At 36.6% G+C, this 17,523-nt stretch overlaps 1 protein-coding gene across 1 annotated transcript in view; it reads left to right on the top strand.

Moving 5' to 3' along the window:
* Positions 1–17,523, top strand: part of Strn (striatin) — a 105,893-nt gene continuing 88,370 nt past the window's right edge. The window contains exon 1 of the mRNA XM_026405876.2: positions 1–316. Within this exon, the coding sequence (XP_026261661.2) occupies positions 83–316 (234 nt within the window). The 5' untranslated portion in view covers positions 1–82. The remainder of the gene's footprint in view (positions 317–17,523) is intronic.

Here is a 17,523-nt window from a genome sequence, read left to right as displayed (position 1 = left end):
AGGGAGGAGGAGGCGCTGCTGGCTGCCGCCGTTGCCTCAGCTGCTGGGCGCCTGGGCAGCTCCCAGGGTTTCTGCGGCCGCCATGGACGAGCAGGCGGGTCCCGGCGTCTTCTTCAGCAACAACCACCCGGGCGCTGGCGGTGCTAAGGGGCTCGGGCCTCTGGCGGAGGCTGCCGCAGCCGGCGACGGGGCGGCTGCGGCGGGGGCGGCCCGAGCCCAGTACAGCCTACCGGGGATCCTGCACTTCCTGCAGCACGAATGGGCCCGTTTCGAGGTGGAGAGAGCACAGTGGGAGGTGGAGCGGGCGGAGCTGCAGGTAAAGACCCTCCCGGCCAGGCCCTCTTCATCCCGCCTCTTCGCTCCCTTCCGCCCCGCCCCGGACCCTTCTCCCCCTCCCCCAGTCCTCTCGCGTCCCCTCCCCCTTTGCTCGCGCCCATCCCACCCAGAACCTCATCCCCTTCTTCCCTTCACCCTTGGCTTTCGCTGACCCCACTTCTTCCACCCGGGTTCTCACTCCAGCTCTTGATGCGTTGTTTACCCTCCCCGCGCCTTTTCCTCTGCTGCTTCCCACTCTTAACTCCCAGTCTCATTTCAACTCTCTTGCCATGCTACATCTTAGGGCGTCCCTTTTACTTTACTAATTGGGCTGACAGTAGTTTTGAGAGACACTGAGCAAAACATGCTGTCCTACCGTGTCCCATCCTAGGTCTGGAGACGTTATCTGCAAAAGGTATTGGTAGTTGACTTCTCTTTCTGCAAGGAAAGTGATCAAAGAAGACAGCCCAAGTTGTGTCAGTGGGGCCTTGGCTTTCAGTGAGAGACTGATGTTGGGCAATAGTGTTAGAAATATCAACTCCCTTTTTATGTATGTGAATGTCTTTTTTCTGGCCTTTTCTTTTTCTTTCACTGCTCCTGCGTTTCGTTTAGTTTCATGGATTTTGAATGAAGGACCTAGGTAATTGTGGTCCAATCATGGTTTGGAGATGGTTCCGGTTCTCAGAATCTAAAACTTGCCAAGAGTTAATTTTATGTTCCGTGTTTTGTGAGATTGACATGTATTTTTAAAGGAGCTAAAGAGGCTTCAGTATTAATTACTTGACTTACATGATCTGCCAGATAAAATATATCCAGAGGTGAGCTATTGTGGGCCCTGAGAAGAATGAAAGTGAGTTGATACTTTACGGGCCATTCTGAGTTGGTAAGTTGCTTTTCAGTGCTGGTTCTTAAAAGTTATAAAGCACACACTTAATTTCAGGAGGAACTTAAAGAACTGTTATTGGTTGTGCCTGTTTTAGGGGCTAATCCTGTATGCTTAGGAAATTTGAGTACAGTTTTGGTTTGTAAAGTACTTGAAGTTAAAATGCTATCCAGTTTACGCCCCCCCCCCCCCCCCTTTTGTAACATGTATTTTCTTTGGCACAGAGAGAGGGCAAAATCTGTTAAGTAGAATCATGTGCTAAAACAGACTGCTTTCGTGGAGTAGAAGTGGTTCTGGAAAGACCAACAAGGCAAGATTATAGTAAGCAGGGTTATCAATAAGGACCATGCTTGCTGCTAGCTCTGTGACCTTGAGGAAATCCTTTAACCTCTCTGGGCTTCACTTTCATCATTTATATTCATGACATGTTTACTGAATGCCCATCATGTGTGTCTAGGTTCTGGGATTAACAAAACTGATAGAGCTTCTGCCCTTGTGGAGTTTCTGTTTTAGTCTGAAGGCAAATAATCAGCAAGTGCAGCTGTGTAGAATAATGGTTTACAGTGGTAACAGCTGTGGGGGAAAAACAAGTCAGGGTACAGGAGTAAAGTGTGATGGGGCAGCTGTTTTAGATGGGATCATTAGGGAAGGTCTCTCATGGAGATGATGGATGAACAGGTTGAATGAATGTGAAAGTGGTCCATGGTGTCTATGATTTCTTCTAAGTCAGTATTTTTACAGTTGTATGTTTATATTCTTTGGTGACTTTTCATTTCTACTGCTATGGTGCTATAATATAGTCCATTTGAAATTTGTTAAGTTTTCTCAGAATGAGTCTGATCATGTCTATATAGTACCCAACAAGTTTGAATTCTTATACATTTTACTTTTATTAGTAATGCATTGTGTAAATGAGCTTGTGGATTTCAGGCTTCAAGAAAGAGTTAAAGGCAAGGCTTAACTTTAATGTGTGCATTTGCAGGATATGATTTTTTTATATAGCTGCTTATATTTTAATTTCTGGTTTAGGAATTGTAAAATAAGTCATGCTAATTTGGTCAAAAACAAACAAGAACTCAATACTATAAGTAGGAGTTTGGGAATTTCTAATCCATCCTGTCCTGTTCACCCTCTCCCTCATGTTTAAACTTTTTGATTTTCCTGTGTTGTCATTCTTTACTTTTTGACACAGACACACACAGGCACACTTTAAACTTCAGGTAGGTTTCTCATTCATGTCATCATATTAAGAACAATACATTTTTACAGTGCCTTGATTTGTGCTAAAATTAAGTTCCCATAGAGAAACTTAAAAACTCTGTCATAGTTTCTGAACCTAGGTATTAAAGGGGAAGATGATTTGCAATAATCTGTGATCTTTGTCTCCCTTATTAGTGAAATTGGAAATTAAAAAAACATTTTTTTTGCATCAGATCATTATTAAATTCAAATATTTCCCTTCATTTTTCTTCTTCACCATTAGAAATATTCCTAGTAAAACAATAGGAAATAAAATAGTTAAATGAATTTTGATGAAATATGGATCATTTTTAATTTTTAAATTTCTTCTCATGTTATTAACACCAACAAAGATTTAAGATTCTGTCTAATCTGTCCCTTCAGGAACCTGTCAGTTCTGCTCTTTTAAGTTGCCAAGGCAGAGTTTTCAAAGGCAATCCAAGGTCCCAACTACCTGGCCTTCAGATTTTGAGAGTAAGGAAACAGCTATATTGTACCGAAAACTTTTGTCATTTATTTCCCCAGGCACATTTTAATAGACTGTCTATTAACTTTTGGCAATGCTCTCCCACTCTAAGAGAATAGGCTATTCATGGGAGAAAAAAAGAATAATCAAAGTATTACTGAGCTTTACATGTGTGAAAGGAATTGGAGAGGGAATACTAATAAGATTTGAGAATATTTTCTGTATGTGAGACATTGTGCTAGAGACCCCAAAGAAACATGCAGTCTAGTTAGTATAATAGAAAATAAACAATATGTAGAAGAATCAGAGTTTCTAATTTGCTAGGAAGGTTAATTTTCTTAGAATAGCATAAGAGGGAAGAATTGAAAGTGAAGGAAACGAGAGCTGGAGGAAAATGCTTTGAGTTAAAGAGAACCCAAAGGTCAGTATTTGAAAATTTCTAACTATTAGGAAAGAAAATATATGAAACACAAAAATTAGTGGCCCTAGCTGGGAGCAGTGGCACAGTGCTCACAACCCCAGCAGTTTGGGAGGTTGAGGCAGGAGGATCACAGGTTCAAAACCAGCCTCAGCAACTTGGATCCTGTCTCAAAATAAAATGTAAAAAAGAGTCTGGGGATGTGGCCCAGTGGTTAAGTGCCCCTGGGTTTAATTCCCGGTCCTTCCCCATAACCCATATCCTAGATTTTGGGGGATTACTAGGGTTTGAACCCAGAGGTGATTTACCACTGAGCTGCATCCTCAGCATCCCTCCCTTTTTTTGTTGTTAATTTTTAAATTGAAACAGGGTTTCTTTAAATTGCTGAGGCTGATCTCGAACTTATGATTCTCTTGCCTCAGCCTCCCAAGTCACTGGAATTATAGGTGTGCACCATTCACTGTTCCTGGCTTGGCCCTAGATTTTGATGATTATGTGTGGTAGAATTGGAAGAGGCCTGGACATTTACCAGAAAGTGCTAGAATTGTGTGTAGTTGGTGATAAGATTGTGTAGGGCATGTGGTATGGAGGTTGTATGCTGGAGTATTCATGAATCTGGGTTTTGTCAGTAATAATTTATATTTTCATTCAGCAGATATTTCTTAAGTACCTACCTTATGCTGTATCCCATTTGAGGTACCAGAAAAGATACAACAATGAAGAGAGAATGAAGAGATCTTGTTCTAATCAAGTTTAAATCTGGAGCAGACAGTGATAAATACATACATAACATATTGGAAGGCGATAAGTGCCCTGATGGGATAAGGGGATGTGTAATACTTAAGAGGGGAAGAAAGTTTTTACTGATAAGAAGCCATTTGAGTTAAAACCTGAAAAAGTAATAACCTGAAGTGAAGCTGTGTAGGCAGGGGAAGCAGCCAGGAGAAGGGGGAATGCTTGGAATGTTTGGGGAATAACAAAGAGGCAGATGTGGCTAGAGTAGAGAAAGCTGATAGAAGAAATAATGTCATAGAAGTACTGAGTCTTGCCTATTATACCTCAGCAAGAGGGGCAGCCATTGTAATGTTTTAATCAGAGAGCAGAGGTAATGCTGTCTTTCAAAAGATCCCTTTGCCAAAATGAGAATAGATGTGGAAGGGTAGAAGAAGCAGGAAGACTAGTTAGGAGGCTGAGTTAATTCAGGCTAGAAATGAGTGAGGGTGGCAGGGATATATGAATGTATTTTTTGTTATGTCATCAAAGTATAATGGATTCTGAACAGCTTTGAAGATAGAACCAGCAAGATGTACTAGGCGTTGGATGTAAAGTTTGAGAAAAGGGGGAGTCAAAAATGATTGAAACATCTTTTGATGAAGTGGCTTCATAAAACTGTGGAGAAGACTTTCTAAGCATTTAAGTGGAAAAAGTAAGCACTTAAAATGACGTTTATTTTTGTTATTATGATAATATATAAAATATTGTAAAAGGCACAGTGGTATAGACCTTTGTTTAATTCCATGCTCTACAATTTACTGTTGTATATCATGCCTTTAATACATATTTGCCAAAATGACCTTTCAGAGCCTTGATTTCTTGTGTGTAAAGTGAGGATAATTAATTGCCTTGTGAGACTTAAATGAGTTATTTTAAAGTATCTGGTACAGGTGTGGTACATAACACAAAATAAGTGCTGAATAAATAAGTAGTAGCAAATGCACTGTGTTAAGTTTCACTCTAGATCTTTATCCACAGAGAAAAGTATAATCTTCAGTCATGAATTCTTTCAAAGCTAGAGCATGTATGTGCCGTCCTGGGTCCACGCAGTCTAGTATTCTGGTTCTGACCCTTGCACTAAGGACATTTTAATAGGAATGATGATCTTGAGTATCTGCTTCAAAATAGTTATATACTTTGAAAGTACTTGCTCTCTTTAATAACTCCCAGGCATCTGCTATCTTGGAATTCATATGAGCTCTTCTGAATATAATTATCTAAAGTTTGCATTATACCTTGGGTAACATTGTACACATTTACAGACCACTCTATGCAACTAATCCTCAATTTCAATTGGTCCTTTAACTTACTTCCTTTATTTTTGAAACAGGTGAACCCCATGGTGGTATGGTATAATTTTGTGAGCAGATTCATTTTTCATTCTATGCATAGCCTTGATAATTTCACAATCTTTAATTATGAGGTTTTACTCTTTTAAAACATATCTTGTTATTTGTTATTTAAATTTTAACATTTCTCAAACCTAGCTGAAGTCTTAGAATAATGTGTGGAACTTTTAAAGTTACCTATTCCCTGGGCTCCACCCCAGACCAATCAATAATATTTATCAAAATGTTTGGAAATATGGTCCCTGTCATTACTGAGTTTTTTTGTTGTTTGTTTGTTTTTTTTTAAAGCTCCTTTATAGTTGTAATATGCAAGGATTAAGAACAAGTGCTTTAGTTATTGTTTTTTTTCTGTTTTTATATATACAAAACACAGTATATATTAAAAAAAGTTTGGCAGTTTCAATACTTGTGTTGGTATTCCATATATGGATAGCTTTATAGAATTTGGGATATGATATCTTTTTTTATTTCCATTGTTCTTTCTGATGATAGCTAGCATTTTATTTTTAGGCAGTAGAATATTATAATTTGAATCACCTCCCACTGACTGAAGTATATAATGACAGTGTAATCTGTGAGCTGGAACTAACTTTGAAAATAACCCCTACTTTAGGTATAGGTAAAGTGAGGCCAGAGAGAGATTAAATGATCAAGAATGAAATAGTTTTGTATAAGCTCTATCACTTAAGTTTCCAGATGTCTTTTTTCTTTTTGGTATTGGGGATTGAACCTACGGGGGCTTAACCACTGAGCCACATTCCTAGCCCCACCACCCCCTTTTTAATGTTTTATTTAGAGATAGGGCCTCACTGAGTTGCTTATGACCTTGCTAAGTTGCTGAGGCTGATTTTGACTCCAGATCCTCCTGCTTCAGCCTCCCGAGCTGTTGAAATTACAGGTGTGTACCATCATGCCCAGATCCAGCTACTCTTTTAAAAAGTCTTTTCAGATACTTTTTTTTTTTTTTTTTTTTTAAGAATTTCTTCTTTAGTTGTAGATGGACACAACCTTTATTTTGTTTATTTTTTTATGTGGTGCTGAGGATTGAACCCAGTGCCTCATGCATGCTAGGTGAGCGCTCTACCACTGAGACACAACCCCAGTCCCATCTTTCTTCTTATTGTTGGTTTTATTTTATTTATTTTTTTGGTTCTGGGGTTCGAACTCAGGCCATTACACATGCTAAACACACACTTACCACTAAGGCACACCCCAGCCCTAATATCTCCTTCATTCCTAAAACTTTCAGAAGTAATCAGAGCCACATTAGTGCTACTTTTTATTATTATAATTTGTTCTCCTTAGTTGTACATGACAGCAAAATACATTTTACTTATTTTATTTAAAATATCAGACACAAATATTTTACTATGTTTTGCCACTTACTTATTTTACATTTGAGATTTTCTTTGTCTTTAGTGTTTTGTAGTTTTATTGATTTGTCAGAGCATGGATTCCTTTTTATTTCGTTTGGGACTTTATTAGGTTTCTTAAATCTTTAGGTTGGCATTTCCTTAATATTGCCTAATTCTCATAATTTCTTTAAATATGTCTCCGATTGCACTTTCTTCTCTTTTTGAAAAGGGTTTTAATTATATGTATATTGTAGGTCCTCTCCTTTCTCTAGTCTATATTTTTCATCTTTTTATCTCTGAATTTCTTTTTTTTTTTTTTTTGAGACTGGATCTCACTGGGTTGCTAATGATGGCCTCAAACTTGCAATCTTCTCCTTATTCTCCCAAGTAGCTGGGATTACTTGTGTGTGCCACCATGCATTTCATCTCTGTTTTATTCTGGGTAATTTATTCTCATTTATCTTCTAGTTCATTTTCTCATGTCTTAATTCTAATCCTTTTATCCAGTGAAGTTTTGGTTTTGTTGACATTCACCTTGGTTCTTTTTTTTTTTTTTTAAAGAGAGAGCGAGGAGGGGGGAGGGGGTAGAGAGAGAATTTTTAATATTTATTTTTTAGTTTTCGGCGGTCACAACATCTTTGTATGTAGTGCTGAGGATCGAACCCGGGCCGCGCGCATGCCAGGCAAACGCGCTACCGCTTGAGCCACATCCTTAGCCCTTGGTTCTTTTTTCAATCAAATCTGCTGGGTATTTTTTCTCCCCCTCCAAATAACATTCTGTTTGTAATAGATATTTTCAGAATGATCTTTTATTCTTTAAACTTAGTAGTTATTTTATAATTACTGTCTCTGTAGTTCTTACACTTGAGATATTAGAGGAGCCTTTGAATGGTCTCTTGTTTTCTAGTTCTTGCTCATGATGACTTAACTTATTCTTTTGTATTCCTGGTTTATTTTTGTGTTCTACTCACTGTCCTTCAGGAAAGTATAAGACATATAATATGAGCTCTGAGATAGAGGTGTCTTCTTTAGGAGGGTTTTGTTTTTGCTTCTTGTGGATGTCTGGAGGCATTATCAAAATTCAAAACTACTTTAAAGTGAATTCATTGCTAAGATTTTTTTTGATCACCCAGCTGATATAAATTATGATTATAAGTACATTTGAGTGTCACTACACTTATGCCATTTTTGCTTTGAGGTTGCTCTTTAGTGTCTTAGCTTAGTGTGAAGTATGTTACCTTTTAGAATCTTCTATTTTGGATTGTCTGGGTCTTTGATTTTTCTTCCCTTGGGTCTTACATGGCTGTCCAAACTAAAGTTCAAGTTTCTTCTGATTGGCCAATACCCAAAAGGGGAAAAAATGGCTTTTATTCCATGTACTTAACTGGATTCCCATGTCTTGTCGAATTTTGACCATGTCATTCCTTGTTATCTTGTCAGCTTTGTGTTTCTTTTAAGAAGATTGTAAAAATATTTTGTACAGAATTTATAGCTGTTTTCAGTAGGAGAGTTGCTGTAGGGCACCATTACTGGAAACTGAATTTTTTGATGTTACTTTCCAAATCTAACAAATAAGAATGACTCTAGTAATTATCTTAGGAACAATACCACTGATGGCAAGCAGTTCTTTTTTTGTTTTTTTTTGGCACCCTGCGTGCTCTACCACTGAGCCAAACTCCCAGCCATTTTGAGACAGGGTCTCCCAAAGTTGCTTGGGGGGCCTTGCTAAGTTGCTGAGGCTGGCTTTGAACTTTTGATCCTCCTGCCTCACTCTCCCAAGCTTCTAGGATTACAGGTGTGTGCCACTGTGCTTCTATTTTAAGAGATGTGCATATTTAGTTCTAAATTTTATTTCTATGTCTACAACTTTTTGAATTCCAGTAGTAGGGGAAGCCTATATTTTTTTTCTCCAAAATCTTGCTCATTTAGGCAGAATTTAAAATAAAATCCTTTATTATGAAGTTTTTAAGAGGTGTTCAAATGCCCAAATAATCTGGACAGATTACCCTTTGCCAGTCTGCTTGACAATCAGTTATTCTTTATGATTTATGAGTGTTGCTTATGGTATCCAGGTTTCAATTCTGGGCTAGAAATAAGATTGCCTGAGGGATCTTTGGAGTTTCTTGCCTGGGTAGCCAATTTAACAAAACAATCTATTGACCATCATTATTTGGCAGTAGAAAGTGTAGATGTTTGTGACAACTCTATCACTTCCAATTTACAGTTTTTCTAGGCCTCATTTTTAGTGGTAAAATGCTGGTGATGATATATGTACCAAGAAGGGTCGTTTTAAGTTTTATAAAAGGTGAAAGTATTAAAATTTGAGGCATAGTAAGTGGTTTGCTTTTGTTGATTGAGATTGAGATTTCTATGGACAGAGTGCATGAAATTTTATTCTTTATTTAGATCATATTTTAGAAGCCAAGAATCAGGTTAAATGATCTATTTTGCTTAGTAGCTACTATATTCTCTTTGCCCAATTGAGCAGTGGTTGAAGGACAATAAACTGACTGCACTAAAGGATAGGCTAGAGATAGCAATAATAGGTGATGATAATAACGTAAGCATCAAGGACTGGAGGTTGTAATAGAGAACAATTTGGAATTCAGAAAGAAACTGAGGTAAGAGAGAAATTGGAGAAGGAGATGGAATAGGGGAATAGGGGTGGGAGAAATTTGAGGCAGACGGGAGGAAGAAATCATATGTAAAAATTTTTTTTTTTTTTGATGGGGGGTACTGGAGATTGAGCACTGAGCTATATCTCTAGACCTTTTTTATATTTGAGATAGGATCTCTTTAAGTCACCCTCACTGGACTCAAACTTGTGATCCTTCTGCTGCAGCCTCCTGAGTTGCTGGAATTACAGGCGTGTTCTCCTGTCCCACATCTCTTATCGATTGGAGGTTTTTCAGCTTGCTCTCAGGCTACTAGCTTAATTAAGTTTTGTGTATATATATATATTCTAATATGATTTGTTTATTAACCATACATCAAATACTATGTAGTGCTTTGGTTATTAGGTTTTTCTTAGCCTTTTTTATATTCGCTATGTTAGAACAGAATAATAAATGTGTCAACTGTGTGTTTGCTGTAATGCAGAAAGTTATTTGAGGAAATAAGATCACTTTCTTTGGCAGACATAGTGCTGTTTACCTTTGTTATACAAGTACCCTATCTGAACAAGCTGATGGACTATTAGAAAATATTGATATGTAAGAAGGAGTATTTGTTGTAGTTGACTGAAAGCAGTAGGCCAAAGGAAAAAAGGTGGGGTTTTGTTTTGGAGATGAGGTGGGGAGAAAAGCAAGGGTGTAGGAGCCCCGAAATTAAGATGAGTTTTGGGAAGTATTGAAGGAGGTTGGGTGGAATAGGTATTTTGGGTGTGGCAAATAGGTTCTTGGCATAACTGCAATAGAGAGGTTCTTTGTAAGAAGGGGGGGAGTGTTTCATTTCTGATCACACAAGTTCCATTAGCACTCATTTGCATATGACAGAAATTGAATTCAATACCAGTATATCTTTTTAGGAGAAATAAACATGTAGTCAAATTCCACAAGGGTGTTACCAATTCTACTTGATGGAAAATTACAGCTCAGTCTGGGACTTGCTCTCAATTTATACTTCCTAAATGAGAAGGTTAAGCAGTGAGCAAAGGAGCTTAAATAATAGGCACAACCCAAACCTGCTCCTGAGGAATGTGGGTTCCTATAAAACTGAAAGGAGGGAATAGGGAGGTGCCTACAGATCTGGGTCAGCACACTTACTGAACTTGAAAGAGTAGTAGAGTCAGTCAGGGAAGATGGTATCCATGGTCCAGTAATTCAACCCAGTGCTTTGTTTCTTCTTTCCTTTTTTCTTTTCCCTTCAAAAACAATAATACTTTTATTATTGAGCTCTTACCTTGTATCAAGTACAGTACTCAGCACTTTACATGTATAATCCATGTTCATCTTTGTAAAACTATATATGGTAGGTATTATTCATTCCCTAATTCATAGAGATGGAATTTAAAGAGAAAGGATAAATAAATTTGCTGTAGAAAAAATTTAATCGGCTGAGTGCAGTGGTACATGCCTGTAATCCCAGAAACTCAGAAGGCTGAGGCAGGAGGATGGCAAATTCAAGTCCAGCCTTAGCAATTTAGCAAGGCCTTAAGCAACTTAATGAGACCATTTCTCAAAATAAAAAGGGCTGGGGATGTGGCTCAGTGCTAGAGCACCCCTGGGTTCAATTCCTAGTACCAAAAGGGGGAGAGAAGAAAAGAAAAGAAAAGGTTGAATCTTGAATCATGGATTTGGGCTTGGTAAGTAAAAGGAAATATTTTGGCTTTATTCATTCTCTTATGTTTCAAGGTCAGTGTACAGAGCTGGAATGTTTTCTCCTCTTGTCTGCCTGCTAAATTTCTAATCATCTTTTGAGATTCAGTTTACTTTCTCTGGAAAACCTGTCTGACTACCAGAAGCAAGAAAGCTTCATGCTTCCCTAACAGCTTGAATATGTATATAAGGTAGAAATGTTGTTATCCAACACTTTCATACTGGTGGGTGATCATTTAATCAGAAAAGATGGTTAAAGTGATACCTTGAATAATATAAGTTAAAAATATATGTGTATAATTTTTTTTCTGAAAATGAAAACAAATGATTACTTCTGTGAAAACATTTTTCTTTTTTCTTGGTACTTTTTTTTTTTTCGTGAACCCAGGGTCACTTAACCACTGAGCCACATTCCCAGCCCTAAATATTTTTTATATTTTATATTTAGAGACAGGGTTACTGAGTTGCTTAGAGCCTTGCTAAATTGCTGAGGCTGTTTTTTTTTTTTAAAGAGTGAGAGAGAGAATTTTAATATTTATTTTTTAGTTTTCGGTGGACACAACATCTTTGTTTGTATGTGGTGCTGAGGATCCAACCTGGGTCGTACGCATGCCAGGCAAGCGTGCTACCACTTGAGCCACATCCCCAGCCCCTGAGGCTGGTTTTGAACCTGCGATCCACCTGCCATAGCCCCTCCCAAGCCACTGGGATTACAAGCCTGCGACACCTAGCCTGCCCAGCTGAAAACATTTTTCAATGAAAAAAAAAAAGTGTATTGTCATTTGCCAGAGTAAGGCCAAGTTTACCCACCCTTCACTTTTTTTTTTCTTTTTTAGAACACTGATTAGAGTTCTATGTTGTCATTCTTGGATAACCCACAATTATAGCATATTGTTTATGATTTCTGGTTTTGGTTTCTCTTTAGTAAAGCACATTGAATGAACACTCCTAGTGTTTTTATGACCTTTCTTCCTCATACACTTGTTACTCCCACATCTAGTTTGACAGCATTATTTTTAGTGGGTCTTCTTTACTGTCCAGTCTTTCCAAAGCATTCTTTATTCCCTTTTTTAAACTTTTAATTTAATTTTATTTTTTAGCTATAGTTGGACACAATACTTTGATTTTATTTATTTTTATGTTGTGCTGAGGATTGAACCCAGGGCCTTGCACGTGCTAGGTGAGTGTTCTATCCCTGAGCCACAACCACAGCCCGTCCCCCTCCCCCCCTTTTTTTTTTCTTTTTTGTGCTGGGGATTGAACCAAGAATTTCTGGCATACTAGCATAAAAGTTGTGGGAGGAAAACCAGTTTACATCTCCCCATCCCCTCCCCCTCCCCCTTTTTTTGAGGTGCTGGGATTGAGCCCAGGGCCTTGATATATTAGACAAGCATTCTTCTATTGAGCAAAATCCCCAGTCCTCCAATTGACCCTAAGTGATCTTATACAACTCTACTGTAGAAATTGAAGTGTAAGGATGAACTACAAAAGAATGACCTACCAGCTGTGAATATTTTATATACTCTGGGCTTTGGGCAGTGTTTTACAAAGGGACCAGAGAATGCTGGCTGATTCCTAGGATTGATTAACAGAGGGGATTAGTAGATGAGAACATGGACTGTGTTTTTGTTATACCACCTTATCTCATACTTTGTATATTTGTTTCCTCAATAGACTGAGTCATTGAAGGGCGTTTTTATTTCTCTAAGGTATAGCAGAGTGACTAGCATGTAATAGCTGCTTAATAAATAGTTCTTAATTGAATGACTCATATTAGTTTACATTGTTACTGAATACTTATTAAAAAATATGTGTTTGTATATGTATATTCTTTCTCCCAGCAAAATCATGTTCTTAAGGGCAAAGGTCCTGTGTCTCAGACATCTTTGATTTTGACAGTGTTGTCATAATTGTAGTGAATGTACAATATATATTGGTATTAGGGCAGCTTTATGTCTGTCCCTTTCCTAATAATTAGTTCTTCTTTTTGCCTTCCATTGGGAAGAGGTGAGTTCCTTTCAGGGACACCACTGGTTTCATAATTGCTGCTGGATGCCAGGTAAGCAAATTGCACTTGAGTTTTGGTAGTTGTAAGTGTTATCTTTCACACCCCTTTTTGTATGTTGAACTGACTGCCAGGAAATGCCTTTGGCATCATGTCCTAAAAGGTCTTTATAGTCAGCAGCCCATGCTTTCAGATTTTACACAAGTTTCTTATTCCTTCTAAATAACTAATTGAATATTTTATTCTTTGAAGATAAATCTCATTAAATAAAATATGTGGTTATGAGTACTATGAATTTACTTTTCTAGCTTTGTTTATATGTTACATTACACTATATGGTGATATTTAAACTTTTTTGAACTCTGTTTCTTTATCCCCCTTCCCTGGGTCCTGGGGATCAAACCCAGGGGTACTATACAATGGAGCTCATTCCTAGCCCAGTTTTAGTTTTTGAGACGGAGTCAAAAAGTTGCCAGGCTGCCCTCAAACTTGCAATCCTTCTGCCTCAGCCACCTGAGTAACTGGGATTATAGAGGCATGCCACTATGAGCATCTATGAATTCTGCTTCTTTAAATAGGTAATAGAAATTCTCAGTTACCCAGAGTTTAGAATGGAAAATTTAACTTCTGATCCTGCTTCTTTTCATCAACAAAATTAAGATTTAGGACTGGGTGTGGTTGTAATCTCAGTGATTTGGGAGGCCACTGGCAAGAGGATCACAAGTTCAAAGATAGCCTCAACAATTTAGCAAGGCCCTAAGCAATTTATTAGCAAGGTCCTCTCTCAAAGTAAAAAATAAAAAGGGCCTTGCTACCTTGTAGTTTGTATTTCTCTTTCAAATTTTTATAACCCTGATTAAGTTTTAGCTGAACTCTCATTTTAACATTAAGACTTTTTGGATACTCTTTTAGTTATTGTTCTTTAAAAAAAAATATTTGTTTTGTTATTTGGCACTTAGAGTGTGTGCTGCCTTATACTGTACTTGCTTCTTATAAATCTCTTTAGTTGTTTTAACAAAAGATTAGTTGAGCATCTGCTGCATGTGAGTCCCAATTTACAGAAGGAAAACAAAAATAGTAACACCTTGCTGCTGACCAAAGTACACTGTTAACTATAGAGAAGATGATGATCATTCTGGAGGATGAGGAAATCTTTTGAGAGGTAGCTTTTGTCTTTCATTCAATAACAAATTAAAAATTAGCCAATCATAGTGTTGCACATCTGTAATCTCAGTAACTCAGGAGGCCAATGCAGAAAGATTCCAAGATCAAGGTAAGTCTGGTGATTTAGGAAGACCCTGTCTTAAAAAATAAAGTATTTTAAAAAGGGATGTGATGTAGGTCAGTGACAGAGTGCTCATGCACAAGGCCCTGGGTTCAATCCCCAGTACGAAAGAGAGTGAGAGTGAGGAAGAGAGAGAAATTAAAGTAGTTCTTAAAGTAAAGAAAGAAAGAAAAAGAAATTAAAATTAAAGGAATTCTGTCTTGAGAGACATTAATTCAACTGTATGCCATTAATCTGTGAAAAGAATGCAAGCGGAATACAAACATAAATCTTTAAAAAATACTCATTATCTTCAGATCAGTATTGATTTCCATGTACTATCTTTAGTTCCATGTAATCTCAGAATGTTAAATCTTTCATTTTTATAGAAGAAGGTTGCTTAGAAAGGTTTATATAGGTTGCTTAGAAAGATTTAGTAACTCTAGTAAGGTTGCATAGATTAGGAAACAAAGAGTAATGATCTCTAACTCCTGCATCAGTACTTTCTGTACTAAAGAACAATGGGTATTAACAGTAATAGATGTTGAATTTTATTAATTATTATTATTATTATTTTTAATATTTTTATTAGTTGTTGGTGGATCTTTATTTATTTATATGTGGTGCTGAGAATGGAACCCAGTGCCTCACACATGCTAGGCAAGCATTCCAGAAGCTTTCTGAGGTAGAAAGAATTTGGCATTTTTTTTCTAAGTATGCCTGTCACAATTTATTGTATCACCTTTTGGGAACTAATACTTATTATACAATTAATCTCAATCACAGATGTTATGTCTGTCCTTTGATGGCAGCATGATAAAGAGACTTGATTGGTGCTCTTGTGATGGGAAAGTCATAAGCACTCTACCACTGAGCCACAACCCAGCCCTAATTATTATTTTTTAAATTTACTAAAACAATCTGTTGTTTTTTCTCCTTTAACTTGCTAACAAAATAAATTGGTCCTATGGGTTTTTTTTTTTTTTTTTTTTTTTGGTGTTTTTTTTGGTACGGTACTGGGGATTGAACCTAGCTAGAGGTGCTTAACTACTGAGCTACACCCCAGCTTCTTTTATTTTTTTATTTTGAGACAGGTCTCACTTAGTTGCTAAGGCTGACCTTGAATTTGTGATCCTCCTGCCTCAGCCTCTTGAGTTGCTGGAGTTATAGGTGAGCCCTTGGTATTACAGGTGTGGACCATCGTGCCTAGCCCTGTGGTTTTATTCTTTTTGATATACTGTTATATATGATTTGTTAATATTTTATTTAGGATTTTTGCTTCTGATTAAATAAACTGATTATTTTTGGTAATCTTACTTTGAAGTCAGGTGCAGAGTGTTGAGTTCTCATATTTTCAGTTTATGGTACATCATCATTTTTGGTCTGTACACAGCCCTTCTGTTTTTTGTTTTTTTTTCCTTAACATCCATTTGTATCTCAACTTTTCTCTTATATTTTTAAAAGTATATCTTTGTGAAATATTGCTGTTTTCCCTAAATGTGTGTGTTTTTTATTTGCAAAAACAAAATTGTATCATTTTCTGTAAGATCCAGCTGTGATATTTTCTTTACGTTAAGTCCATTACTTTTAACTGGGCATTTCTTTGACATGTTAATCAATAGTGGAATTGCTGGTTTGTTGAATATATGTAAACTTTGCCTTTAAGTGCAGCTTTCTAGAGTGGATGCTATGGTCTACATTCCCTTTAGTGAGTGAATTCCATATTGTTAATACTTGGCATAATCTAACTCTACTTCTTGATGCTTTAAATGTAAAGTTATATCTCCTACATTTTTAATTTGCATTTCTCATTACTGAGTTTAAGTATGTCTTTGTAAGTTTATTAGCCCTTTAGGTTTCCTCTGTTAAATTGCTCCTCCTTATTCTTTGAATTCCATTTAAAGCAAGGAATGTCCATTTATCCATTTTCTAAGATCATCTTCTATCTTTAATTACATTTTGTTCTATATATTTGGTTAATTTTTCAAGTTTGTATTATAGTTTTAACAGAAAACAGAATACTTTCATTTATTAAAACTAGATAAATCTGATACTTGTCAAGCAGGTTAAGATAAGGTCATTAGGAAAATTAATTAAAATAAGAGGTATTGTTTCATTTAATGGATTTAATTTTAAAAAGGTGTATTTTCTAGATCTGATTCTCAATAAAAACATATAATTTGTAGCTACTTTAATTATTTTTGGAAATGTTAGTATTTATATGAACACTGAGATTACCAAATATCCTGAAAGCTTTTTTGGAACTCTGGTCATATTTCCTGCCTACAAAGGGTGTCCACTTTAATGGTAGAATCAGCAACACATAGTTTACATCTCAGTTTTACCCTCTTTCTCTACAGATTCTTTTCACTATATCCCTATTACCCTTTTATACATTATTTATATATGATGAAACAAGTCCTAGTTATTTTTTGTCTTTTTTTGGTACCAGGGATTGAACTCAGAAGCACTCAACCACTGAGCCACATAGCCAGCCTTTTTTTGTATTGTTTTTTAGAGACATGGTCGGAGTTGCTCAGCACCTCACCGTTGCTGAGGCTGGCTTTACTATATATTTTCCACTCTGTTAGTGTATCTGGTTTTTTTTTTTTTAAATATAATGAGTTTATGTGCAGCTATTTTAACTATTTAGTGTTTTTTGTTTGACGGTGAAGTTAATAAAAATTATATTAACTTATTCTCAGTGGTACATGGTAAGAGCTTGACATAAAGCTCTTAGCTTTTATTTATTTTGTATACTTATTTACATAAGTATAATTGTAATCTCTGCACTCATTTTAAATAATTATATAACCAAAACATGTTATTTTTCCTTATGTTGTTGTTTGCTTGTACAGTAAAATACAGAAGGTAATTCAGTGACTATTCACATTGCTTACCTGTGGGGAGTGTGATAGGATATAGGAGTGGATCTCTTCATTTTTTACATTATATGCTTATGTAAAGTTTGGTTATTTTTCTCCCATTTTATGTTATAATTTAATGACTAATAAGATTTTTCTAAAACAATCGAATTATACTTCATCAAACTATCTACTTTTTGAACATTTGAATTTTTTTGTGGGTTATTAATAAACATGTCAGGGCTGGGGATATAACTCAGTTGGTGGAGTGCTTG

Source organism: Urocitellus parryii, chromosome 12 (assembly GCF_045843805.1).
Source record: "Urocitellus parryii isolate mUroPar1 chromosome 12, mUroPar1.hap1, whole genome shotgun sequence".
Classification (NCBI taxonomy): domain Eukaryota; kingdom Metazoa; phylum Chordata; class Mammalia; order Rodentia; family Sciuridae; genus Urocitellus; species Urocitellus parryii.
The sequence above is the reverse complement of the archived record's forward strand: the minus strand, read 5'-3'. Positions and strand labels throughout refer to the sequence as shown.